The following is a 26,465-nucleotide window of genomic DNA, read 5'->3' as shown; positions in this document are numbered from 1 at the left end:
ACTAATAAAATAAAATACTTCATCAGCTAAAAAGCTAGTAAATTTTAAAGCAAAGGAAATAAAGCGTCCCCTTTCAAACCCAGTGAAGGGATCACAATTAAATAAGATGGGGAATTTTTGTCACCATGCAGTGCATGGTACAATATAATATGTCATGTGCAATAAAAAAGAGTGGGAAGCATTACAAAATAGGATCTGACTCTCTTTATGGATGGATTTGTAAAGTACCAAAGCATCTCTCTTTTGAAGAGACTCTGGGCTACCATTTTTAATGTGCCGGTGTCCTGTTTCCCCACAATTGCTTTTATTTTCTTGTAGCATCAGAAATACTTTCATTGAGTAACGAGGACGCAGGCACGGCAATACACTCTGGAGTAGTTCCACAACAGTCAATGGAACTACCCCAAAGGAAATTTTCAGGTTGATGCAGTTTCAGGCAAGGTGATCCCTCCAAGAGATGAAACTGGTGTGAAAAAAGGGACACTGCATTGTGCATACATTCATATACGTAATTTATTCATTTGCTGTGCAGCATTCACAGGTTCTTGTGTTTTAACAACCTCTTTGATCCATGGCAATAGTGGGACAAAAGCAAAAGGCCTGATCCTTTCCCAATTGTAATTTCCCCGTTTTAAAAAGAAACAACATCTATGTAGGTTCCCTGCTTAACTGATAGGAAACATGCTTATTTTGTAATTGGGCATGGCTACCCAACTACATGGGATGTGGGTGGTGCTGTGGTCTAAACCACTGAGCCTAGGGCTTGCTGATCAGAAGGCCAGCAGTTCAAATCCCCATGACAGGGTGAGCTCCCATTTCTCTTTCCCTGCTCCTGCCAACCTAGCAGTTCGAAAGCATGCAGTGCAAGTAGATAAATACGTACCGCTCTGGCGGGAAAGTAAACGGCGTTTCCGTGCACTGCTCTGGTTCGCCAGACACGGCTTAGTCATGCTGGCCACATGACCCGGAAGCTGTCTGCGGACAAACACCGGCTCCCTTGGCCATTAAAGCGAGATGAGTGCCGCAACCCCAGAGTCGTCCGCGACTGGATCTAATGGTCAGGGGTCCCTTTACCTTTACCTTTACCTTTACTCAACTACATGACACCAAGCAAGGTCATCTTTCCACCTAGCCCTAAAAGTGCTCATTCCAAAAAAAACACAACCCCACTGGATTCAGTGCATAGGACTGCAGCCTTTGTGAATTTACTATCAGAGTCTAAAGGTGGTGAGTCTGCTTAGAGCTTTGGGGAGGAGTGGTGTAGCTGTACATTTTCACTAGAACCAGGTCCTTCAAGGTAAGTGGTAGTAATGCTATCCCACCCATCGGCATTCTAGTTATGGGCAATGGGGAAGAACAAATCAAGCACAATGGGTGCAATTAGGGTTGCCATTGTCATCAGGGATAACAATTTTATGACAGCTTTTTATGTACAGAGGGTTTTTTGGGTTTTTTTATAAAGGCAGAATCATGTGTTGGTTCTGTCAGTGGCTTCTGCCTTCAGTTCCATTGTTTCAGAACAAAAACACCAGGGCCTTTTTTTCCAACTTTGTACTTTTCATTAAAATAAAACTGCAGTGAGTAGGTATCCATAATTATGTTGTGCTCACATAATTGTTTTTCAATTATTGCTTTTTTCTATGTTTTTAGCAGTTCTTGTTTTTATCTCTAAGCTGCCTTGAGTCCTGTGAGGGGAAAATGCTGCTGCTGCATTCATAAACACTTTTCAGTAATTAAATGTTTCATAAACATAATTAGTGGTTCCTAAATGGCAAATTTTAAATTCCTGTAAAAAAATCCTGTTTTCTTCCATGTGTCTGGAACAGAATGGGGATATCCAGTGCAATTCTTCAAAAAATAATAATTTGGTCACTGAGGCAAGACAAGCAAAAATATAGTGCAATGTGAAACTTTGTGGTATAGCCTCTCTCTTGCCATGTGGTTAGGAATAAGCTAAATTATTGCCAGCATCTGAATCACGTTGTGTGTGGCCAAAAATGTATGCTACATATGCTTAAAGAGCATAACCATGGCCAAGTTGTTGCTACACTTCAGTGAGCTTTAAAATCAATATACTTGCCTGAGGCAGAGTACCTCACAAAAAGGCCTCTAAGGCTGTTCAGTCCTCACTGCCTTAGGATGCCCCTCTCTGCCTGAGGCTGTTTCTGCTCCGGCCTCACATAATAACGTTCACCATTCCCGCCACCTCTTAAGTTCCACAGGTGGGAGTATTAATACAATTCACCTTAGTGCCTAGGTGCTTGAATGCTTGTGGTGTCCAGTCTTCTCACAGCCAAACAGCCAATGGTGAAAGACACTCATCGTGCAAAGTTGTATTGATTGCAAAGGAGAGCCCATAAAGGAAAATGCTACATTCATTAATGGTAAAAGGGAAAACTCCATTGGATCAGAAGTCTTTAGCGTTTGAAAGACCTGACCAAGAACCAGAGCAAAATCCATGGCGGAGCAGCCTCCTGCCCACTTTTTAAAAAATAAATAAATTCTAATAGCATAGTCAAAATTGATAAAGGCTACAATCTTATACAGTATATACTGGCGGAGGAAAAGGGGACGGGGGGAGAGCACTGCCCCCGGCAGCGTTATCCTGGTGGGGTGCCATCGTGGCTGCACCCCTGCCCGCACAGGGCGTCACGCACCCGCAGGCGGCGCGCCACAGCCCCAGGGCATGTGCCATGCCCCTGCGGGAGACGCGCCACACCCCTGGGACGCGCACCAGCCATGCTCCTGCCTGGTCTCCGCCCCGGGTGCCGGAGCATGAAGCTCCACCACCGACAATATATACACTTACTTGGGAGTAAAGGTAAAGGGACCCCTGACCATTAGGTCCAGTCGTGACCGACTCTGGGGTTACGGCACCCATCTCGCTTTACTGGCCGAGGGAGCCGGCGTACAGCTTCCGGGTCATGTGGCCAGCATGGTTAAGCCGCTTATGGCGAACCAGAGCAGCGCGCAGAAACACCGTTTACCTTCCCGCTGGAGCGGTACCTATCTATCTACTTGCATTTTTGACATGCTGTCGAACTGCTAGGTTGGCAGGAGCAGGGACCGAGCAACGGGAGCTCACCCCATCGCGAGGATTCAAACTGCCGACCTTCTGATCAGCAAGTCCTAGGCTCTGTGGTTTAACCCACAGCGCCACCCGCGTCCCTTTTTTTTTTTACTTGGGAGTAGGGCCCATTAAACTCACTTGGACTTACTTCTGAATAGACATATACGGTACATGATTGTGTTTTTTAAAAAATATTCTGTTGTCTTATCAGCTTTAATCGCATATCTAAATACAGTGGTGCCCCGCTAGACAAATGCCTCGCAAGACGGAAAACTCGCTAGACAAAAGAGTTTTCCGTTTTGGAGGTGCTTCGCAAAACGAATCTCCTATGGGCTTGCTTCGCAAGACGAAAATGTCTTGCGAGTTCCTGCAGGTTTTTTTTCCTTCCCCCCCCCTTTTTCTAAGCCGCTAAGCCGCTTATCAGCTGATCAGATAAGCCGCTAAAAGCCGCTAATAGCGCTAATCCGCTAATCCGTCAATGGGCTTGCTTCGCAAGACGAAAAAACCGCTAGACGAAGAGAATCACAGAACGGATTCTTTTCGTCTTGCGAGGCACCACTGTACAGATAATGGTGGCAGATCCATACCTTCAAGCATCAGCATTTTGTGCTCACATCACCGATTATCTTTTCTTCTGCAGCCCACCCAACTCCCCAGGCCTCACTCCCATTACTGGTGCTCTGATAGAGGAGAAAGCCTGTGGGAGATGCACTGCAGGAGTAACCATGACAGATTTGGGAGATGCAAATATTCCTATGCGCATGTCTCTCCAACATGCACTGCATCCGAGGTTGTGCTGGCAGGGGGTCCATTTAGTTACTTCTTTAATTTTTCCTTTTAATCTGTTTCCAAATTTTAATCTCTTTCATTATTTGTTTCCTTTTCTTATTTGTTTTCACCAACAATTCAGAATTTCACAATTCCCTCTCATTTTAGTTTGGCTTTTAATTTCAGACTTTGGTGCTTTTCATCTGAGTGTTGTAACATTTTGAGGCTATCAAGCTCCCCCCAGGGCGTCAGACTTCCAAAAATCCATACGGATTGGCTCCCATTTTATAAGAAATTTTAAAAGATGCACAGCTGAGATAACCTTTCAGATGATTCCATTGGGAGATCCAGCTGCATTTCTTCTACTTGTAACTTCTGGATTTACATCCCTTTCTGCCTGAAAAGCCCAGGCATTTTCCTTAGGATCAGATCTGCCACATTTCTGAAAAATAGGACAAATGCATCCCGACAGAAACTAATGGAAAATTAATCAACCCCCAACAAAGAATCGCCATTGTATATTTCATTCTAAAATTCATTTTTTTAAAAGCAACTCATATTTTATAACTAAAATGAATAAAACAAATACAGCTAATTCGTTTCATTTGTAAAAATAATTATTATTATTTAAACAAATGCACCTCAGTACCCCATCCCTCCCACTCTTCTAGTAATGTGATTGGAGCAGGGCCTCATCTGAAGACATGGGTCTGCCAAATGACACTTTACATCATGCATATGGTAGCCATTTGCCTATGTGATTCCCAACAGGCAAGCACATGTCAAAGCTTGCTTTTCATACATGCAGCCCCTTGTAGATTGGAGCAAATACTATCAAAATACATGCTCCACCCTGTAGCTCCTCTCTTTTTTCACCATTCCACAAAAAGCTCATATGCTCCCAGTTCCTTTCATGTTTTGTGCTGCAGATTTGGGGAAGAGGACAGAATGCCTCTCCATTTTAAAAACAGATCTCTCAAAAAAGTAATTTCATATCCAGGCACAATATCCAAATAAACATTCATTTTAATGTTTGATGCATCAAGTACTCTGACATTGCCAGCTCTCAAAATAAATGGTTTGTTTTAGAGGTTGGATGTGTCATATTAGCATCCACCCAGGAGATAAGAAAAGAGAAATAGATCAGAGAGTGATCAGGACATCAGGGAGACAGTTTAGAGAGAGATGAGAGAGGCCAGTTACCAGGGAAAATGTAAAGATAAAAAATATAGATAGATGAAAAAGGCAAGGAAAAATGTATAAATAGGTCATTGCAGCCCAACTGGAAAAGGAGTTTAATTTTAACTTGTTAGTCGTAGTTCTGTAGAGGCCTGGGCCTCTCTCCCAAGGATATATTTATTAAGCCATGACATGACTTATTCAGGAGGATGGATGGATGGACAGACAGATAGACTCAAACTGATAGGGAAACTGTAAAAGTGAATTCACATATTGTGGCACCGAGGGTTTGTACTGGGAGAGCATAGCCTCTTGGCAGAGGGAATTAGTCTTATTGATTGGTTAGTTCCCATTATAGCACCATATTAAACTTTTCTTCCTCGCTGTCACTTCAATGTTTCCTCTTTTGCCCCGCTCGCCAATTCACAGGGCACAGTTTTCAGGTTCAGGAATCATTCCCATGATGTCTATATGAGCACTGAGGACATAATCAAGCCTGTCCAACGTTACGCTGGGCGCAGGGTGTTTTCTGCAGCCAGGCTAGTGTTGTGCTTGGCAGACTTCCAATTTTCCTCCTGGGATATATTTCCCTTCAGAGAAGAGGGCAGGAAAGGATTTCTAACACACACAAAAACTTCAAAAGTTATTTTTCTATATAGACAAATGGAGACTTAGCAGGGTCATGGCACCCCAAATACCAAGGAATTAAAAATTGATCAACTAAAGGGGAAGCAAACATTGTCAGGTTCTTTGAAGTTAATAGAGTGGATCTCATTAAACACCAGAAGAAAATGTTATCCTTAAGGTTATTTCATTTTTATTTTATGGTGTTAAGTGTCAGTTGACACATTACAGTGTTGAAGTCTGAGAAAAATAGTTGGCCTTTCCGTGAAACTATACACCTTCATACAGAATCCTTAAGAGCAATGTAAGGGGTTCACATGGAATTACCTGGGAGCCCCAATTAGTTTTTCATTAATAAGCTTTATGCCTTTCGTAGTCTCAGCCACAATTTCCCCCCGGAACCTCTCTTTTTAGTCTTTGCCAATATATGTCAAATTTCTTTGGCTCTCAGGACCAAAAGGGTGTTAAGCACTTATTTAACTCTCTCCCACTGATATAAATGGAAATAGTGCTTGACTTCCACTGGATCGCACTCATTATGCTGCCTGCCATGCAAAAGTGCACTTTGTTCCTCGGCTTTTTTATAATTTGGGTAAATATGCAGTCAAGGTGACATAAAGGGAGATAGAAGATTACCATTTTCAATAGATTTGCTATCCCTGTTATCTCACACGCATCCAAACCGAGCCTGAATCTTCACAGAAATGGTGCCTGGTTTTTTTCCTCCTCCTGATGATCATCTGAAGGGAGCAGCAGAAAAAGAATGGAAGAGCATGAGTTATTTTTAAAGAATGCATCAAGCTCCCATTGCACCCTCTGTATATATATAAGAAAATGCCATGATGGTCACGGATAAAAGATTGTTCACCTATGAAAAGGGTGATACAGTTTTTCATTGCCAAAGCTCATTAGCATCATTGTAATGAGTTATGGTCTTTGTTGTGAGAGATGAGAAATCCTGTAGTCTCGCCCTAAAGAACATTAAAGAAACATTACTGGCAGGAAATTGGAAAAGTAATATATGTTAGATGGAATATGACAACTTTTTCTGATAGACCAGACAGATAAATGTCACCTACAAGTTTCAAAATACATTTAATTTTGCCATCACAATAGACAATATCTTCATAAAATATATATGAATCAGCTTTTAATCATAATACTTGACTGTGATAAACAAATGCATATTTGATAACACTTTTTTTAATGCTATCTGTACCCACGCAGGCATGACTCTTTGCTACTTTCAGTTCTTTAAACTTTTGTTGCTGATTTGAGGATCTTAGACTAGCAAACTTTAAGGAATCTGAAGTTGGTTGAACCCTCTCAGTAAAAACATGGATATCTATTTGTGTCCTTTTTTCCAGTATGGTCTTTAACACCACTTAGCTAACATTGATCTAAGTGACTACGTGCATTCACAAAATCAGAGTATATACTGAACAATTTATATCACTTTTTCTATCACAAGGAGATAAGCTAGGTTCAATCAAGCTTTGATAACAACACATTATATAGAGTTACTATTAGGTCTGCATATATGGGGAAACATAGTGAGCTGCTTCACACATAGTCCTAAAAAGGGTTGCCATATGTCCTCTTTTTCCAGGACATGTCCTCTTTTTCATGAGTAGAGTCGTCATAGCAATCCATAGTTAAAAGTAGAAGTCAGCAAATGTGTCTTCTTTTTTGCTCTTCAAAATGTGGCAACCCTACTAAGCCTCTTGATTTTAAGGTTCTTGTTGGTTATGCAGCCTTTGTGTCGTCTCCTCTTCGTGATACTTTTTAGTTCTCTTTGTCTTATTCCCATATTGCCTTCATGTTTCACATCTTTACACTTCCATATTGTGTTTTTTGAATAACTTAAGCGTAAAGGTAAGGACCTAGACTCAAGAATTCATGACGAAATGAGTTTAGGGAATAACAAGATATAAAATTGAGCCTCTACTCTGAGCTATGCCTGAATAATTGAAAGAACAAATAAGAGCCCAAAGGCAACTTTACTATTAATAAAACATTTCATTCCTTCATACATCCAAAACTTTCAGGCAAACTAGCAGAAGTTAATGAAATTATAAAGACAGAAAGCATGATTCAGCAATCTCCCTGTAGATGTTGAGGTCTGAAAGCAAGAGCATTGCTCCCCATTCATATCAATGGAGGAAACTCCTCCATGAAAACCATGGGATGTAGGCATAGCACAGGTCCTTCCAGAGATTTGAAAAACGAAAGCCATACATATGCAGGAGTTTCATTTCTGCACTGTCCATTAGAAGGGTTGTAATCATGCTGCTACTGGGGTACAAGGTTTAAAGCTGAACTGCATACTTGCACAACATAAATCTGCTTATGAAACAAGAATTTCAGTTTCTTTTCTTCCTCCTCATGCCTCACCCCAAATCCGCTCCAGAGAATATCATAACCTTCAGGAGTTGATTTGTGGGGCTGAGAGGAAAGAGAAGCCACACTGAGTGACCAGATGCCCGCTTGTGCATCTTACCTACAGTGTACACCTTCATGAACCAGGTGGGCAATGACAAACTTCCTCTACCCGCAAAGCTAGCAAGTCAAGGACAAAGCTGCTCTAGGCTGAGCTCCCTGATTTATTTTAATCTGTATAGTAGGCATAGGCAAACTCGGTCCTCCAGATGTTTTGGGACTACAACTCCCATCATCCCTAGCTAACAGGACCAGTGGTCAGGGGTGATAGGAACTGTAGTCTCAAAACATCTGGAAGGCCGAGTTTGCCTATGCCTGCTGTATAGGGTTGCTGGGGAACTTCCGTACATGCTTGAATGTGTGACTAGCCCCTTAGAGTGCTACATACTGTAAATGAAGCATTAGCATCTACAGTCATACCTCGGGTTAAATATGCTTCAGGTTGAGCGTTTTCAGGTTACGCTCCGTGGCGACCCGGAAGTAACGGAATGCATTACTTCTGGGTTTCGCCGCATGCGCAGACACTCAAAATGACGTCACGTGCATGCACAGAAGCGGTGAATCGAGGTCCGCAGACATGCAGACGTGGGTTGCGCTCGAGAGAGCCAGTGTGGTGTAGTGGTTAAGAGCGGTAGTCTCGTAATCTGGGGAACCGGGTTCGCGTCTCCGCTCCTCCACATGCAGCTGCTGGGTGACCTTGGGCCAGTCACACTTCTTTGAAGTCTCTCAGCCCCACTCACCTCACAGAGTGTTTGTTGTGGGGGAGGAAGGGAAAGGAGAATGTTAGCCGCTTTGAGACTCCTAAAAGGGAGTGAACGGCGGGATATCAAATCCAAACGCTTCTTCTTCTTCTTCAGGATGCGAACAGGGCTCCGGAATGGATCCCATTCGCATCCAGAGGTACCACTGTATTCCATTTATTTGATGGGGCATTTTGAGGAAGGAAGGGAAATTGTAAGAGTCTGTCATTTCTAAAATATTCCCACTGCATGTATGTTTGGGGGGTACAACCTTCCAGCGTCCCTGCACACATTCAAATAGCATAATTCATTCATTGCAAAACCACAACACTTTAATACAACAGGTCGTCCTCCTGCTTCTGACCTTACAAACTGTTCACTTCAGCAATGTCATTCTCAAAATGCCTGACTGCAATCCCAGAAATGCATTTTAAACGTGGATGCAAACATTTCTATTACTGATAAAACTAGCACAGCAATTTTTTGCCTTGTGGGGGGACTGGAGCCTTGCTGGCTGACGTTACAGGCCCAGAAGTGACACTTCAAGGCCATGTCCTTTGCGACATGTGAATCAAATGTTTTTATTTATTTATTTATTTCACAAGGCTTCTGCTGACAGCGTTAAAAAGAAAGATAATTCTTTTCATTTGGTAACATTTGTTGAAGTAAAGATAGAATGCCCACACTAGGCTGACCACAATCTTTCCTTGTTATCGACAAATGATAATTTGAACTCTGCATCAACAGAGCTGTTTAAAGGCAGGGTATACAAAACGTCCCTGAGGTCTTGTTTATTTCTTCCCAAGACCCCATTCCCACCCACAACCTCCGGATAAAGCTCAGCATATGCGAGACAAGAATATGTCAGCATGTTGGATTGCTACTTGCCACTCACTCATAACATATTTTTTTAAAAATGTTGTTGTGTAGGAGCTTCCATAAAAGTATTTTGGCATGACATGGTTCACGTCGGAGCCATAAATTTTGTCAGATGCTTACCTTGTGGACTAACTGCCGTGGATAATATTAAAAGTAGGTTTGGGAGCAATTTTGTGTGCTTAAATACGATTTGTCTTGAATTTAGTCAGGTGGTGACCTAAATGGCTTCTTATAATTGTCTAATCTTAAAAATCATATATATTACAAATATCAATATAATCTGATACGAGTATACAGTAGGTCACATATTAGCATGCTGCCCTTCACACAAGGACTTTAACCAAATCACCTTACAGTCCACTTGCTAAAAATTGGCCAAAGATTCCCTATACCACTGGTTTTTCAAATGTTTTATCAGGGCATAGTTGCCTTTGACTGGACTTAACCATCCAGGGGTCCTTTACATTTTATCTTTATTCACTGGAACCACTGCCAAACATGTTCTAATTGTTTGCTTAAAACACATCCAGCACTTATCCCTTGATAAGTCCTAAATTGACTCGCAATTCAGCAGTGCAGGGGAATATCAGTAATGGTGGGCAAACTTGTATATGTAGCCCAAGGCTCCACAGAACCCAGCTTGAAAATGGCTGAAGATTTCTATCTGATACCATTTGGCAAACATGGCCACAACTTCAAATACTGATTGTACACCACCCAGTTTCTAAACCAGTCAAAAGGCATTGGCTCCCAGTACGTTTCCGAGCACAATTCAAAGTGCTGGTGTTGACCTTTAAAGCCCTAAACGGCCTTGGCCCAGTATACCTGAAGGAGCATCTCCACCCCCATCGTTCTGCCCGGACGCTGAGGTCCAGCACCGAGGGCCTTCTGGCGGTTCCCTCATTGCGAGAAGCAAAGCTACAGGGAACCAGGCAGAGGGCCTTTTCGGTAGTGGCGCCCGCCCTGTGGAACGCCCTCCCATCAGATGTCAAAACGATAAACAACTACCTGACATTCAGAAGTTTTTAATGTATGATATTTTAGTGTTTTTTTGGTTTCTATGGAAGCCGCCCAGAGTGGCTGGGGAAACCCAGCCAGATGGGCGGGGTACAAATAATAAATTATTATTATTATTATTATTATTATTATTATTATTATTATTATTATTATTATTTTGGACCAGAGTTCGTTGCTTATATACATACTATGATTGTAAACCTTTCCTATTAAATGTTTGTAACCTATAGAATTTCACGTTTTCTTTCTTGTAGATCATTGGAACAATCCCACTGATGCCTAATCCAGTCTCATCTAACCAGTCAGCCGGAGGAGGTCAGGGCCTTCAAGTGCAGCCAATCACGCCACAATTACTGACCAATGCCCAGGGGCAAATCATTGCCACAGTCATTGGGAACCAGATCTTGCCAGTGATCAACACCCAGGGAATCACACTTTCGCCACTCAAACCAGGCCAACAGGTACGTTATGAACGTAGCATTTAAATTAACCGAGAAATAGTTAAAATATATTGATTTGCATTTTCCTCCCCACTGTCACTCTTTGGGTAGGGGTGTTAGGCAAGGAGGAGGGGCAAATAAAGGCAGCCTTCAGTTTCAGCCCAAAACGGTGTCCAAGCCCTCTGTTAACTCCACAACTGCCAGTTTGTCTTACGCAACGGACTTTATATTCCATATATAATCAGATGCACTTTTGGAATGTTCAGGCAGTTGTTATGGTATATTCTCTATCTTAAGAAAGAGGTTCAGGGCTGCAGAGATCAAGCCTTCAGCCACTCAACCAGCAAGGAAATTCTAAGGAGGAATATGCATTCCCTCTTTTTCCTTATTGTTTCAGGTATCTCTGGCCCTGATTAGCTGTATCCCATCCAATCTGTTTGGGTGAATAGGCACACTCTAAAGCAGAGCTTTCCAAACTTTTCATGCTGGTGACACACTTCTTGGACATGCACCATTTCACAACAAAGTAATTCAGTTTTACCAGCAAATCAGAGGTTAAACTAACCCCTTTCCAGCTTTTGCACGACACACCTACACACTGCAGCTGACACACTCATGTGTGGCGATGCACAGTTTGGAAAGCTTTGCTCTAAAGCATAAGCTTTTGCTGGATTGGGCAAAGTTCCACCCAGTCCGGCATCCCAATTCTCTGTTGTTTGTGACCAGCACTTGGGTATTCAGGTGCAAAACAGCTTGGAAATCTTCATGGTTCAGATTATACTCTCATTTGGGTAGTGCCAGCCCAGGGGTGCCCTCCCTGATGCCTACCTTGGGTCCTCCTTTCCTTCCTGGTGTGTGCCATTGGGCATCATACAAGATTACTTTATCATCCACCTACTCTCAGCTAACAGAAACACATCCCACATGTTTGTTTTTATTTATTTTGAAGTTTTCCTGCTCTTCTCCCATTCCTTCCTAACCTGAAATCAACATGGTATTGGGGAAACGGCAGTGTAGTCTAATGGTTCCTCATTCCTGAAAGGCTGTTTCTCCACCTCTGAGGATGCTAATTCACCGTGGAACGTGATAATGAAGCAGCTACCTTGATCTGAGTTGCGAAGGGTTTCAATAGAGTTTGGAAAACACAGCCAGAGCTACAAATTCTCTTCACATAAGCACACTCACCCACTCAAACTGACACACTACAGCATTCCCGTTTCACTAGTTAACACAGTTCTGTGTCTGAAGCATACAGAGCAAATGAAATATCCATAAACATAACCATTTTTTAGAGGACACTCAGTTACATGAATCTTGAAATGCTAAAATGATTTTGCTTTTTGACCCACAAAGACATCATCATAGTAAAAAGCTTGCAGAGTAATTTACACAGCCAAATTACATTTATTATTTAAAAACACCCACCAAGTAATCTGATTTGGCGTGCTTGAATGGATATATATCTGAATAGTTCAAAAATACATTTTCAAGTTGTTATTTTTTCAACAGCAACCAGTTAGCCACTTTGGGTTATATTAAATTAATAAAACACATATTAGATTGCCTGTGCATTTTATGTTCTATCTCATGTTATAATCCATCATCCTTTATTTGTAATACAGTCATATTTCCGGGAGAGGAGGGAATGCAAGAAGGAAGTTTGTGTCTGAATTCATTTATTGTTCCATTGATATTAGAAAGGCTAACAGTTTGCACAAATTTCTTCTTCTGTGTATATGTACTATTTAGGACACAAATCATTTGAAGTTACCCACTTTTAAGTAGCTCTTTTGATGCAGTAGGAGATATTTAAGTACAATGCTTAACTCTCCCATTCAGATCAACAGAGCTCACCTAGAAGGATTTAACTTTGGCTGATCATGCCCTTACTTTCTAGGAGAGGTCAAGACTGTACAGTCACATATACACCAAGAAGACTATTCTGAGATAACAAACAAAATAAATAAATAAATCTTGCATTACAGTTTATGTTTAGATTTCAAAGTTAATTTTAAAATGTTGTATTCAAAGTTAAGAATCTTAACTTGGGATAGAGTTCTTAAAATTCAGACCCCAGCGTTTCTGCTACAAACAGGTTCACTTCCAGCAGTGACTGCACTAGGACAGATAGGGAGTTTGGTTGCAGATTGGACATATGACACGGCCTGTTTCTTATTAGTCCTCATCTAGCCCACTACGATACCCAACTACTGGCACAAGAGTCGAAGGGGTGGGATATAAATAAATAAAGAATCTTTAATATTAAGAGCATTGTGCCAGGCAGAGAATGTAGTACAATGACAGCACCTTATCAATTCTTGTCTCTCTGCTGACTGTTTGTTTCTTTAATTTTGCATTTAGCTCCACCAGCCATCCCAGACGCAGGTGGGGCAAGCAGCATCCCAGTCCAATCTCCTACATTTAGCTCACAGTCAAGCATCTATGTCTCAGAGCCCCGTGCGGCAGGCTTCCTCTTCCTCTTCTTCCTCCTCCTCATCTTCAGCTTTGAGTGTTGGCCAGTTAGTCAGCAGTAAGTATAGCCTTCTTGGTATCCTTATTTCACTTTCTCCATCCCAACTTTTCTTCTTTGCTTTTGTGAAGTACCTGTAAGTATGGCCAACTGGAAAAATAAGCAAGTCATTGACTGCTGAATGCTGAATAAGAGTTTTAGGCCTAAGTTAGAATTTTTTATGCAATGTGCATTACTTCTGAATGTGGCCCCACAGACTGACTCCAATGCCCAGTCCCCCTGAGTCAGTCCAGGAGGATACCATGATCAATGATATCAAAAGCTGCTGAGAGATTGAGCAGAAGTAACAGGATGGTACTCCTGTTTCTCCCTGATGATAATCTTTCAGGTTGACTAAGACTGATTCAATTCTGAAAACAGGTCTGAATTCAGATTAAAGTAGATCTAGATAATCCAGGGGTACCTGCAGGAATAGTCAAGACAAACCGTGATACCTGGCTGGTGTGCGCCATTTGGCACAGTAGCTAAGAATTTGTCCACATGTGAACTAGACAGTTTAAAAGTTTGTGGCACAGTAAACAGCGCAGCAGAAAACCATGCAGAGAAAGGAGGCCAAGGCAGATGTATGGGGAAAGAGAGCTCATGTTGTAATTGCGAGGAAATAAGCAAGAATGATCTCCCTGTAGAAACTCATTCCTGCCTGTAACAGTTAGAAACAGTTATCATGTGACACTTGTAAGTCTTCGTGCTTTTACCCATATTCCTGCTAGCAGATGGAAAGGGAACGAAACCTCACAACATGGTGGCCAGCGTAGGAATCAGCTGCACTGGGAGGCCATTCTCTGTGGCAGGCTTACTATAACATGTCCTGTACCCCACTTCTGAGTTTTAATTAGTTGCTCTGGACGCAATTGAGAAGCAGATGCAGTTCTGCTGCTGTAGCTAAATCAGAAACGGGAGATCTCTAGGGAAAGCACAAAAACCCCAGGGTCACAATGAAAAAAACCCCCATCTATGTTCTGTAGAGTTTATTATACATGCCACCCCAATCTGCAAGATTTCAGGGGTTCCAGGTGCCTACCCAGGGCCTGTGTTTCATTTTGGAAATAAGGCACAATGAAAGCTATGATGTCTTTATGATATATGGTTTTATTTGCATATATATACACTTGAACCTAGATGGAGAGAGTTTAGAGCATCCATACCCCAACAGGCTCTGGTCTCCTCCATAAGCACAACACAACATTCACAGCTTGCCCTAGCCAGCCCACACGGTGCTCTGTCCCTTCTTCTGCTTCCCAAATCACTTGCAAAACTGGCCACTTTTTTTTCCTGTTGACCCTTCCTGAACCCCTTTGGTCTCTGCCCACCAACACACAGCTGGAGGAGGGTCCCCTGTCTTCCTTGCCTGGCAGTCCTCACTCTCTCTTGATGGTTTCCTTGATGAGCCTTCACAGGTCTCTGTTTCTTAATGGCTTACACTCAGCTAGCCCTGGTCTGGCTCATTAGCATAAGCTGCATCCAACAGCATTTGGCACAGTTTAATCAAACCTTGATTAATTCCAACTTTTGCTAAACCCAGGAATCATGGGTGGGTGCCTTGCACCCACAAAACTCTGGCACCCCATCACATAACAATTAGCAATACAAATAGATGATACTTGAAATACAATTTAACCAGATGCCCTTAAAATAATAATAAAAATAATAATAATAATAATAATAATAATAATAATAATAATAATAATAATAATAATAAAAAATATTATTTATTCCCTGCCCCTCTGGCTGAGTTTCCCCAGCCACTCTGGGCGGCTTCCAATCGAGTGTTAAAAACAATACAGCATTAATTAAAAACAATACAGAATTAAGCTGGGCGGCCTCATATGGAAAAAGGAGTTCCCTCTCTGCCTATTTTCAGAATGTTCACTCCATCCTAGTCAAACTAGACTAAGAATTTGATACAAAAACTCTATGATGGGCTTGGAGAATTTGTAAGGAATTCTAGTCAGTAGAATTTTGACCATCAGCCTGATAAATAGCAATTTTCCTGCAGCAGTTCTGCAGTAAGACTGAGAATAAGAGCATAAGATGTTGGTCTGCACACTGAATTGTAGCCAAGTCTGGACCACTGATGACTTGCATTTAGAGAAATGAATTGATTCTTGTGGTAAAAATATTTCACATTGGAACATCTCCGGAATGAGGTGATAAATGATAGAGACATTGTGCCAAGGGAATGGCTTCACTATACGCAGGAGTGAACAACGCTTTGAAATATTCCACTATCCCAGTCACATGCTGTCTCCACCGGCTTCGGGAATGCTTTCATTTAGCAAGGGATCAGTTGCTGGGGGGGTGGGGTTGGGGGGGTACCACCTCCAACTGTTGTGTCATTTCCCTTGATAAGTCCTAAATTGACCGCATTTCCAGCACCAAAGGAGCCTTCCTCTGCTAGATAGCTTTTATTATGTGCCCTTTCAGGGACAAAAGCTGTGTCAGTACATTGCGACGGAGGCAGAAGACCAATTTATTCTCGCAGCATTATGAGCATTATCTTCTGAGGGTCCAATGAAAAAATATAGCAGGTGTCAGTGTTACTATTTTAAGGTTGCGCTTGCATCACCCTAACGGGCCACTGTTTGGGGTGATGCAGAACAAAAATCTTGCAAAGGGTCCAGTGTACGAGCACTGTCTAGTTAAATGACCCAAACACCTTGAAGACAGTTTTTGTGATGCAGTTTTTTAAGACAAAATAGAACAAAATATCCATTGCCTTTTTACTAAGTTAACACATTTCCCAAAATCGGTTCTCTCTTTAGTTATTCCCCAAACCTACTAGGAACTAGTTTTACTGGATGAACTCTTTGAGAATGATTCAGGGGCTGACTGGGCAAGGCCCCCAACTATCTCCCATACAAGCACTATGAAATATCTGGTCGGCAGGCATTGTTTTTAATGCTTTCCGCCACAACTCCTTTCACCCTAAGTTGGCAACAGGGAGGCATCCAGTGCCTTTGCTCTATGTTTTTGTTTGCTTCCCAAAGCCATGCCAATAACGGAGGTTACGCTAATTCCATTTGATATGCAATGAAGAATTCAAACCCTTTTCTTGTATTTCGACAGATCCCCAGACAGCCTCCAGCGAGGTGGATGGGGTGAACCTTGAGGAAATCCGAGAATTTGCCAAAGCTTTTAAAATCCGACGCCTGTCACTTGGTCTCACCCAGACGCAAGTTGGTCAAGCTCTAAGTGCCACAGAGGGTCCAGCCTACAGCCAGTCTGCCATCTGCAGGTAACAAGATACACAGCAAATGCTCATTTCTCCAGGCCCCTCTCTCACGGCTTATCATTGCTTCTTCTGCCGCCTTTATTGCTTTAATCACATGTCCATGGGAAAGAGCTCCTTTGTACGGAAGACGTAGAGAGAGGAGTGGATGCTCTTGTGATGGAGTAGATATATTTCAGCACACGTCCTTAAAATAACTTTCATCTCCTTCCCCCCACCCTTTACTTTTGTAACAAGTAGGAAACAATAAATATGTTCCTGGCCTTGAGACATAATTCAGTAGTGGAACGGGGGACCCTGCTGCTGCTGCCGCTACTGCATGAGCACCAGCTGACCCTCTTCATACTGTGCCATTTTCTACAGATGGGGTTACTGAACAAATATTTCATGGATGCTTCCCTGCCAGGTTTAAGCCTGTAGTACCATAGCTCGCACTTCACATCTAAGATGTTAATGATGATTTTCCCGAATGATACAGAGGAGAGTGCAGGGAATCTATATAAAGCCATAATGGCTTTTTTCAGACTTTCTGGGATTAATCATATATCACTCTCCAGTGTTTCAAAAAAGCAGGGATTCAAGTCGGGGAAAGAATAATGCCCGGAGAGTGACAAAATAATGAAACCAAAAGCAGTCTTGACAGAGTTAAAGGTCTTCAGAGCAAAGTCCCTATGTCTTCATGTGTGTGTGTTACACTAATCCCATGTTTATGCATGAGGTAACAAACACACTTAGGTAACAGCTTTTTTCTCTTGGGCAATGCCTCGTAGTCCTCCTCCATCAGTGAAAGCCAAGAAACCAACTCTAAGCTCATTTAAGTGGATTTTGTTCTTGGTGATCCATGAAATGCTCTGTCTTTTTATCTGCTCTTTATACTTTTAATGTATTCCCCATAGAACGGAAATGTACTTTTCCTGCAGTTTAAGACTAAGGTTATAAATAACATCAGTATGGGGTAGTGAGCTTGCAGCTCACATTTTGCTCAATGATTTTCCATAAAACCCATTGATTGTTGTTAAATACAAAAAGCTCCATAGGATCCTCTCACTTCTATGGTGTCCCCTACTGTTTTTTCTTATAAGATACCTCCCTGTAGAAAATAACCTTTATTCAGTCTATACAAGGATACCACTGCTGGGAAATTTGTTTCAAGACTTGTAGATCGTTATTCCAAACATCACATACTGTAGCACCAACACGAACAAGGCACACAATTGTTAAGAAAATGGCTCTCCTCCCCACTCCCTGTTATTTAACTTTAATTTTATTTCATCTCAGTGGTCAATTGGTAGAAGAAACCTAAACAAAAAGAGGGTTGTTGTTGCTTTTAAGCAACTGCTATTTTATATTTTTGCATTGCACTGTGACATGGTAGTATAAATCCACCCAGATGGATTTGCATGTGCTGGTTTAATCATCCCAGTTTTTTGTTTCGTCTAATGCACAGCTGCTAACTACATGGGATGCTTCGCATATCCCTTTGAAGTCCATGGCAAATCCCTTGGAAGATTTCAGTGGTGCTGGATTTCAACACAGATCTGATGCTTGGAATTATAATATATGAAATTCCTTGAACAAAAAATATGACTGGATTTAATTCCATGTTTAAGACACCTGCAGTCACATATTGTTGCAGATATGTAGAGGAAATGACCAAAATGGTTTTTTGTTTTTTTTAACCTACAGATAGCTTACATGGCTAAATAAAACATTGCAGTGCTTTACCATGCCACAAAATTGGCAAAAGCTTAGTAACATGGTAGCTACTGCCTGATAAATTTTGTACTATATATGCAAAAAAAAAAAGTAAATGGACAAAATTATGCCAGGATCGATCCCATAATTAAGCAATCACCAACAGCTGTCTAGGCCAGCCCTTCAAGGGGCTAGCAATTTTTCAGCAGGAACAGATAGAGAATTTTTCTCCCCACTGCCACCTACAGTACACGAGATACTGCCACTTAGGCAACAGGAAGAAAGATGACAAACTTGATGGAAAATGGGTCAAGCAAAGGACAGCATTATGATGGGTTGTGCAAAGAGTCCAGTAGGCTTCAGGTCAGGGGTTAGGCACAGATAGATATTATGAGCATGGGAGCATGGCAGAGAGCAATTGTTTGACAATCTTGGTGAACATGGAGGTAGAAGATCATCAATTCATGGCCTATGTAGGATGGATGATGATGGAATTCTCAGTCTCGTGAGCATCATAATCTGACTGGGAAATGGGAACGATATTCCAATAATTTGTCCAGGTAGTTGAAATATTTAAGGCCACTGGTGGCTTTGGCACTGTGATTCAGTTTAACTGATATATATTATATATTCCACTCCTTTTGTACCGAACACAACATTATCCACAAACTTTTTCCCATCAACAATGGCTGATGAATTACTCAACTTTGTCCAAGTTCAAATTTGCTATGTATACAGGGGGACAATGCGAATCACTAGAGTTTTCTATTAAATGCTAATGTAACAGTGCTAAATAGCTGAATAGGCAGGACAATTCTCAGACCTACCTCAAGAAAACGGGAGAGAAATCTGTAGACATAGGTTTCTCAAACAAACCCAGAGTTCCTTGGGTCTTGAGCTGTGATTCACAATTTACTTACCCCACAGTTGCTCCCAGTACCTCAGGGTGTGTACATAGAGCCATCTCATTTTGTTTTAGCAACAGCCTTGTAAGTTTGGTTTAGGACGTGGTGGCTCGCCCAGTGCTAGCCTGCTGACTGCAGGAATTTCAATCCAGTCAAACGCAACATGTTAGCCAATCTAGGAACCACTTCCTTTAGTAATTTTTTTTTTAAAAAAAAATGTGTTAAGATCCTTTTGACTGCAGTGGGATTTCAAAGGGCTTGATCATCCAGCTCTTGTAATTAACATTTAAGAGAAATGGGTTCCATGTACTGTTCAACATGAACATGTATATGCCCATCGCAAGCATGTACATCAGCCATGGGGAACCTGTGTCTCCTCTAGAGCTGTAGCTAGGTTATCTTGTGCCCCTGGCAGAACCCTCCAGATTGCGCCCCCTAGCCACAGACAAATTAGCTCTTCCTTCCACCTCTCCTCCAACCCCCACCCCTCCACCCACTCACTTCGCCCTCTATTTAAAACCATTTCTTATGAGGCAATAATCAATATTTATATTTATGGACATATTTATAGCCGATTTTGCGCCCTCTAATCATCTGCGCCCCTGGCAGGGGCCCACCTCACCACCCCCTAGCTACGGCCTTGGTCTCCTCCAGATGTTAAAGGGTTCCAACTCCCATCAGCCCCAGCCAGAATGGCCAACAGTCAGGGGTGATGGGACGTGTAGTCCAGCAGTATTTGGAGGGCCAGAAGTCAACCACACCAAGTCCATTGTAAATGGAGCACATTCTTTCAAGGGCAATGGCACTTCTGCAAAAGTATTACATTCTGAGACCTATACTGGGAATATTAATTGGACACTGCAAAATGAATGAATGTAATTTATAAAACTACAAAAAGAGTCATTTGTTAAGTCAACCGGTGATGCAGGCCTTGAACTGGACATGCTTTACAAAGACTAAAGTCCTCAGTATAGCTTTCTTTTTCCTGATGGCGTGGAAGATTTGTAAAATCTGGTCTAGCAAAGGACTTTTGATGGCAAAATGATACATAGAGGACCTCATTTACAGGAAATGATATCATTCGGCACAGTGTGCAGACATCCCACAATAAACCCAGCTTGATACCACAGTATATTAGTCCACTATTATGCTGGGTTTCATCTGGAAGGCATGAGTTTCTTTTAGTGCAACTACTTGTGGAGGTATTGAAGGTAATTACAATGTGTCCAGCTGTTTGAACTGAAGACAGCAACAGCTTTGGGGATTCTTTTCCTACCCAGAGAAGGGACACGGTGTTAACTTGCATACAGTGAAAATTGCTTAAAAATGAAAAGGAAAAGGAAACCTGAAATTCAGAGGCTAACAGGCACTTTGTGAAATTAAAACAGCAGCATTTGAGCACAATGGAAGGGAACAAGATCCCAGTAGAAGTAAAAATGAAACAAAATGCCACTGATGTCATTTCCTGTTTTTAGCTTTTGTGTTAAGCTTGAATCTTGTATATAGGATTTTGAAGGGGGGGAGCAAGCTTTGAAATCTGAAATATGTGCCTTCGACAGTAGTAACAGAAGTGAGAACTCAGAGCATGCACAGAGTTCTATCCACTTAAATGAAGAAACTCGATCTTTAATCATTAAGGCTTAATGCATGTGATGAGTATCTTCCAATGTGTACCAAAGATCCACGTGAGCCACTGAATGTACATGGATCTCTGGAACTGGGTATATGAAGTAGCATTCTGACAGCCGTTTGTCACTGTGATTGTTTTTGTTTGTTTAAATAGATATCTATATATTTGTAGAACTGATGGTTTTCGTAATCCATTGTAAATATCCTCTGCCAGTCAATTAGGCAGGTAGGCAGGAAGTCCCAGCTGGCAGAGCATCAGTGTAAGACTCTTCTTTCTCAATTTTCCCCTCAGACACACCATCCTGAGAAGCCACTTTTTCCTACCACAGGAAGCCCAAGAGAACACTATAGCTAGCAGTCTGACAGCCAAACTGAACCCTGGCCTTTTGTATCCTGCCAGGTTTGAAAAGCTGGACATCACCCCTAAAAGTGCCCAGAAGATAAAGCCGGTGCTTGAACGATGGATGGCTGAGGCTGAGGCCCGCCATCGGGCAGGTATGCAGAATCTTACTGAATTTATTGGAAGTGAACCATCCAAAAAGCGCAAGAGGCGGACCTCATTCACGCCGCAGGCTCTTGAGATCTTGAATGCCCATTTTGAGAAGAACACGCATCCCTCTGGGCAGGAAATGACGGAAATTGCAGAGAAACTGAACTATGACCGGGAAGTAGTTAGAGTCTGGTTCTGCAACAAGAGGCAAGCACTGAAGAACACAATTAAACGCCTAAAACAGCACGAGCCCGCGACGGCAGCCCCAATGGAGCCCTTAACAGACTCTCTGGAAGAAAACTCTTAAATTGATAGATTTAAAGGAAGAACACACACGAACAAATAAAACTTTAAACATTTGAACTCTGTAAAGATGCTCTTTCACCATCCTTGTAAGTAAAAGACTCAGAAAACTACAAGATGGACAGAACAATTTATAAATGTCTGTGGGTTTTCCTAGATAAAAACAAACAGAAAAAAATACAAAAAAAATTTACACAGCACTTAGTGTGTGTGTGTATGTGGTAGAACTAGTTCCAAAATAAGCCAGTGGTTTTTTTTAATGGACTTTAAAGTAAACCAAATAACTGCTTACTTTTTCCTGTATATTATGAAAATGTGAACATGTTTTATGGAAAAAGAACCCAACTACAACAGCAAACCTTTAACTGTTTTTAAAGGAGAGAGAGTACAAGCCTGCCACCTGGAGGAGTGATTGTAGCCTTTCAGGTATCAAGTGCTTCTTCACTATGAAAACTATTAACCAAAGTCAGAAACATGGCATTGAAAACTAGATTGCTAGTCTACTCTTTTATGAGCGCTACATTGTGTTATGAATTTTTACATTTGTACTTTGCAAAAAGAGGAAAATAATAGTAATACAACAGGACTCTCTTTTTCCCCTGCATCCTCTCTCACATGTTCAGCACATGAGTATGCTACACTTGGTTTGAGCTACAATTCTCAACCCTCTTGTTTGGCATACACAGTTTTGTGATCTCCAAATGTTTGTGTGCCAAAATGACTGTTTCTCTAAACAGTGGGGTTTGCTTACTTTATTTTTTTAACCGAAGATCTTATTTATTTGCAGTTTTGATTCAAATTTGGTTGACACTTTGTTTTGGCTGCCTTCTCCATCCCAACACCATTTAAATTTCTTGTGTGAAGACGTGGACTTTTTAAATTATGCAGTGTAATGATGACATTATAAGGACATATTGAGCAACTTGAACTTTTGCTTACAGTATACAACTTGCCACTTACGCTGTCCTTTGGCCACGAACTAGGAGAGGTTACCAAAGCTACTTTTGTAATATAAATATAAAATGCACACGTGGTCCAATATACTGCATCATTGTTTATGGTCCTATCTATATGAAGCAATTTCTCTCCAAAGTCTGATAGCCAAAGAACTTTCTTGGGATTCTATTGAAAAGCAAGCTGATGGCAAATGTAAGAACAGAACAAGGATTTCCCCCCTCAAACTGCTGCATCTCTAACTTTCGTTTTACTGTTTCCACTTTCACTGTTTGTTTGTTTGTTTGTTTGTTTGTTTGTTTGTTTGTTTGCTTGCTTGCTTGCTTGCTTGTTTGTTTGTTCCTGCATTGCAGGGGATTGGACTAGATGACCCTCAAAGTCTCTTCCAACTCTACAATTCTAGTATTCTGTTATTCTGTTCTCCTCCATCTGGCAAGTGCTACTTTCAGAACTGTGCACAGACACAGAAGGGATTATGTGAATGCCAGATTTGACTGAATTACTTAATATGACTTGTTACCTAATTTTTGAACTGGGACCTGGAAGCAGAAATCACTGGCACGTATCTTGGCTGCCATCCAAAACTTCATGGCCATTCAGTCAAAAAGCCAGAGCAACAAAGTTCATATCTTTATCCCAACATCCCCATAATATTTGGATTCAGGGTCCTAGACAGTTACATCCTGCTCCAGGCTTCTCCAAATGCAATAGAATTTGTCATTTCATTGTACAATACTTCTCCACCTCTCCATGGTGTAAATCTGAACTTACTCATCTTTTTTGACACAACTCATCATGTGCGACTGAGAGTCAAATCATCCACAGAATCTGTAGCCTTAAAGGTCCCACCTCCATTACAGGTTCTTCCCTCTCGCACTGGAAAGTAAGAGGAGATGGTTAAATGGCTGGTCTAAAGCAGACGGGATGCAACATAGGCAGTTTCACCTGTTTCGACGGGCTTTGGATCCAGTCCTCAGTTTTCAGATTGTCACCAGGGGCATAATCCATGCTTCATTTCAATTGAGCTTGCACAGCAGAATTATCTGGTGGTTTGTGTTTCCAAGCACCGCATGCCAGGAAAATGGTCAGTGGCCAAGCAAATGCTGACTGCATTCATAAGAAGGCCGCTATGAGCACATCACAAAATATTTCCTTGCCTTGGAAAAAGTGATCATATGATCTGAATGAACATTTGCCCTCCAAATTAGAAATAGTTGACTAAAGCCCTTATGAAAACTATGTAAGCATACTCTTCATACAGAAGAAATTAACAGTGTGCAGACAGAAAAAATAATGTATACTGAGGTTAGATGTAATTAATAAAGCAAAGAGGACTCTAATTCCAAGCTCTGAACAAGTCAGAGGCAAGAAATGGTGATTCAGGATGGGCATGTACAAAATATTCACAAAGCCTGTGTGTTTTAGGTTTTTATTTTGTTTGTTTGTTTTTGGCAGAGAGTAGATTTCTGCTCATGTTAGCAATGTGATCATAGGACTGACTATTTCTCCTGCCTATGTACACCTATAGTTCAACTGCGAGCCTTATAGGCTGAGGTCTGAACTTGCTCTACAGCAAAGGGTGTGCCTCTTCGTAATCGAAATCATGAATTTAAATCCTACTGCAGTAGGTAAGAATGATTAAATTTCTGGATTGGCCATGGGTTGGAAAAAGTCCCACGTCAAGTCTGGATTTTAGTACATGTGTTCACATCCATCATCTGGCCCTGATAATCAATAACTGCCAAAATTCAGTTTTAACAACAGCAGCTTAATTTAAAACAACAACAACAACAACAACAAAGCTTGCCATCTGCACCCTAGTTATGATGAACGTGAAATTAAAACTGTCAGGAGTATCAGGAGACCAGCCACAAATTATCTAGAAAACCGTCAAGAGCTTGTAGAACTTTGAAAGCCCATCTCCCCCAGTCATTCCTTTTTCCATTCTCAAATATCATCAAAACCAGAGCCTTGCTCCTGGAAGCAAAAATATACTAGCCATTTGCTGCTTAAAAAATTAGATGTCAGATTCTCCATGGAACAGTTAAAAAGTCTGCAATGGAACGGGGGGGGGGGGGGATGAAATTTCCAGGAAGCAACATTAACCAAAGACTGTATAAAACACTTAAAACCATCACAGCAACAGTTAGAAACTATTTCCTTTCTAAACTTCACACTGAAATAGTGTAACTTAGGACGGTGATAATATAAAATGAAATAAATTGCCATCATGAAGCAAGTTTTTTGATTTTCATCTTTGTACTCGTGGAACCATTAACATGTCATAATGTTCTCTTTTTAATAGTTTTTTCTGGTTGTTATCACTTATTTTTACAAGGGAAAGTGTTAAGTTCATTTTTAACAATCAGTTTTTTCGCTCGGAGGCATAACGGAGTGCCTGAACAAATTCTTATATGTATATGTAATTCATAAAGGCTGCAGGTATAGGGAGTTTTTTTCCCCTCTCCCCAAACCATAGTTATTATTTCTATTTGTAAATCTGTTCTGGGCTCCAAAGAGCCCTGTACACACACCTAGAACATTCCCATAAGTGTACTAGGGTTCTGTCAACTTCCCCTTTAACCACAGCCCCTTATGCTGCTTTGGAAACATCCCCCAAACCCTCAAGAGTTGTTTCCAGGGAGCTTGAGGAGCTGCAGGAAGAAAGCTTTTCCATGAGCAGCTCTTGGGATCCTGCTCAAATTATATACACAGCAATTATATACGAAGCCACCTTTGAGCGGTGACAAAAATATAGCACACTAGCAAATAGTGGAGGAAAAAACAACCCTGTTTCTTACTGGAGATAACGACTTCATTAAGATGTAATGCTAAACCATGGTTTTCTATTACAGTAATGATTCTAATCTCTCTCAAAGCTGGCAAACCTCTCTCTCTCTCTCTCACACACACACACACACACACACACACACACTCACTCACTCTTCCTCAAGTGTGTCCGGGAGGAGACAGGAAGCTTCCACTTTTGTTTTGGAATTACTGCAGTCTAGTTTGTCATCCAAATCCTAAACTGTGGTTCTTCTGGACTGTGCTAAGTGAAAACAAGCCAAATTCATAAATTGTGGTTTGAAGTAGGCTTGTTTCCATTCGGATTAACTGCAGCATGTCTGGGATCAAATGGCAAGGCAATCTGCAATCCATCGACAATGAAAACAGACGCTGCCAGCTCCTGCTTATGGCTGCTGGGCTGCTTCTCGTAATGCGCTGTATTAGTAGTAGTGCATCTAAGCCAGGCCAGAGGCATGTCAGGTTTACCTTCCCTGAGGAGAGAAGTAAGTTTTGCGTAGGGAATTAGCAGGAGTTACTGAGCTGGTTTTTGTTCTTTATTTCTGGATGCATCTTTTCCCACTAAAGCCTAAGGTTTGCTGCCCTAAAAAAAATTTTTTTTTTTGCTAAGGATGGGACACAGCCACTCGCTGGAACAGCTCCCTGCTACAAACCACTACATTATCTCAGAGTCACAAAGACGTTAATTTGGTGTGTGAAACAGATTTGATGCCGGAAATGTTGAGGCTTGGAGTGTACAGATCAGAAAAAGAGTCCAAGTCCATTC

At 41.5% G+C, this 26,465-nt stretch overlaps 1 protein-coding gene across 2 annotated transcripts in view; it reads left to right on the top strand.

Annotated features, from left to right (window-relative positions):
- The window catches only part of POU6F2 (POU class 6 homeobox 2), a 304,331-nt gene extending 281,141 nt beyond the window's left edge, over positions 1-23,190 (top strand). For both annotated transcript variants that reach the window (XM_081165150.1, XM_081165151.1), the window contains exons 7-10: positions 10,971-11,177; positions 13,518-13,686; positions 16,753-16,921; positions 21,437-23,190. In XM_081165150.1, coding sequence (XP_081021276.1) covers positions 10,971-11,177; positions 13,518-13,686; positions 16,753-16,921; positions 21,437-21,941 — 1,050 coding nt within the window. In that variant the 3' untranslated portion in view covers positions 21,942-23,190. The remainder of the gene's footprint in view (positions 1-10,970; positions 11,178-13,517; positions 13,687-16,752; positions 16,922-21,436) is intronic.
- Positions 23,191-26,465: the final 3,275 nt, after the last annotated feature.

Source organism: Podarcis bocagei (genome assembly GCF_964188305.1).
Source record: "Podarcis bocagei genome assembly, chromosome: 12".
Classification (NCBI taxonomy): Eukaryota; Metazoa; Chordata; class Lepidosauria; order Squamata; family Lacertidae; genus Podarcis; species Podarcis bocagei.
The sequence above is the reverse complement of the archived record's forward strand: the minus strand, read 5'-3'. Positions and strand labels throughout refer to the sequence as shown.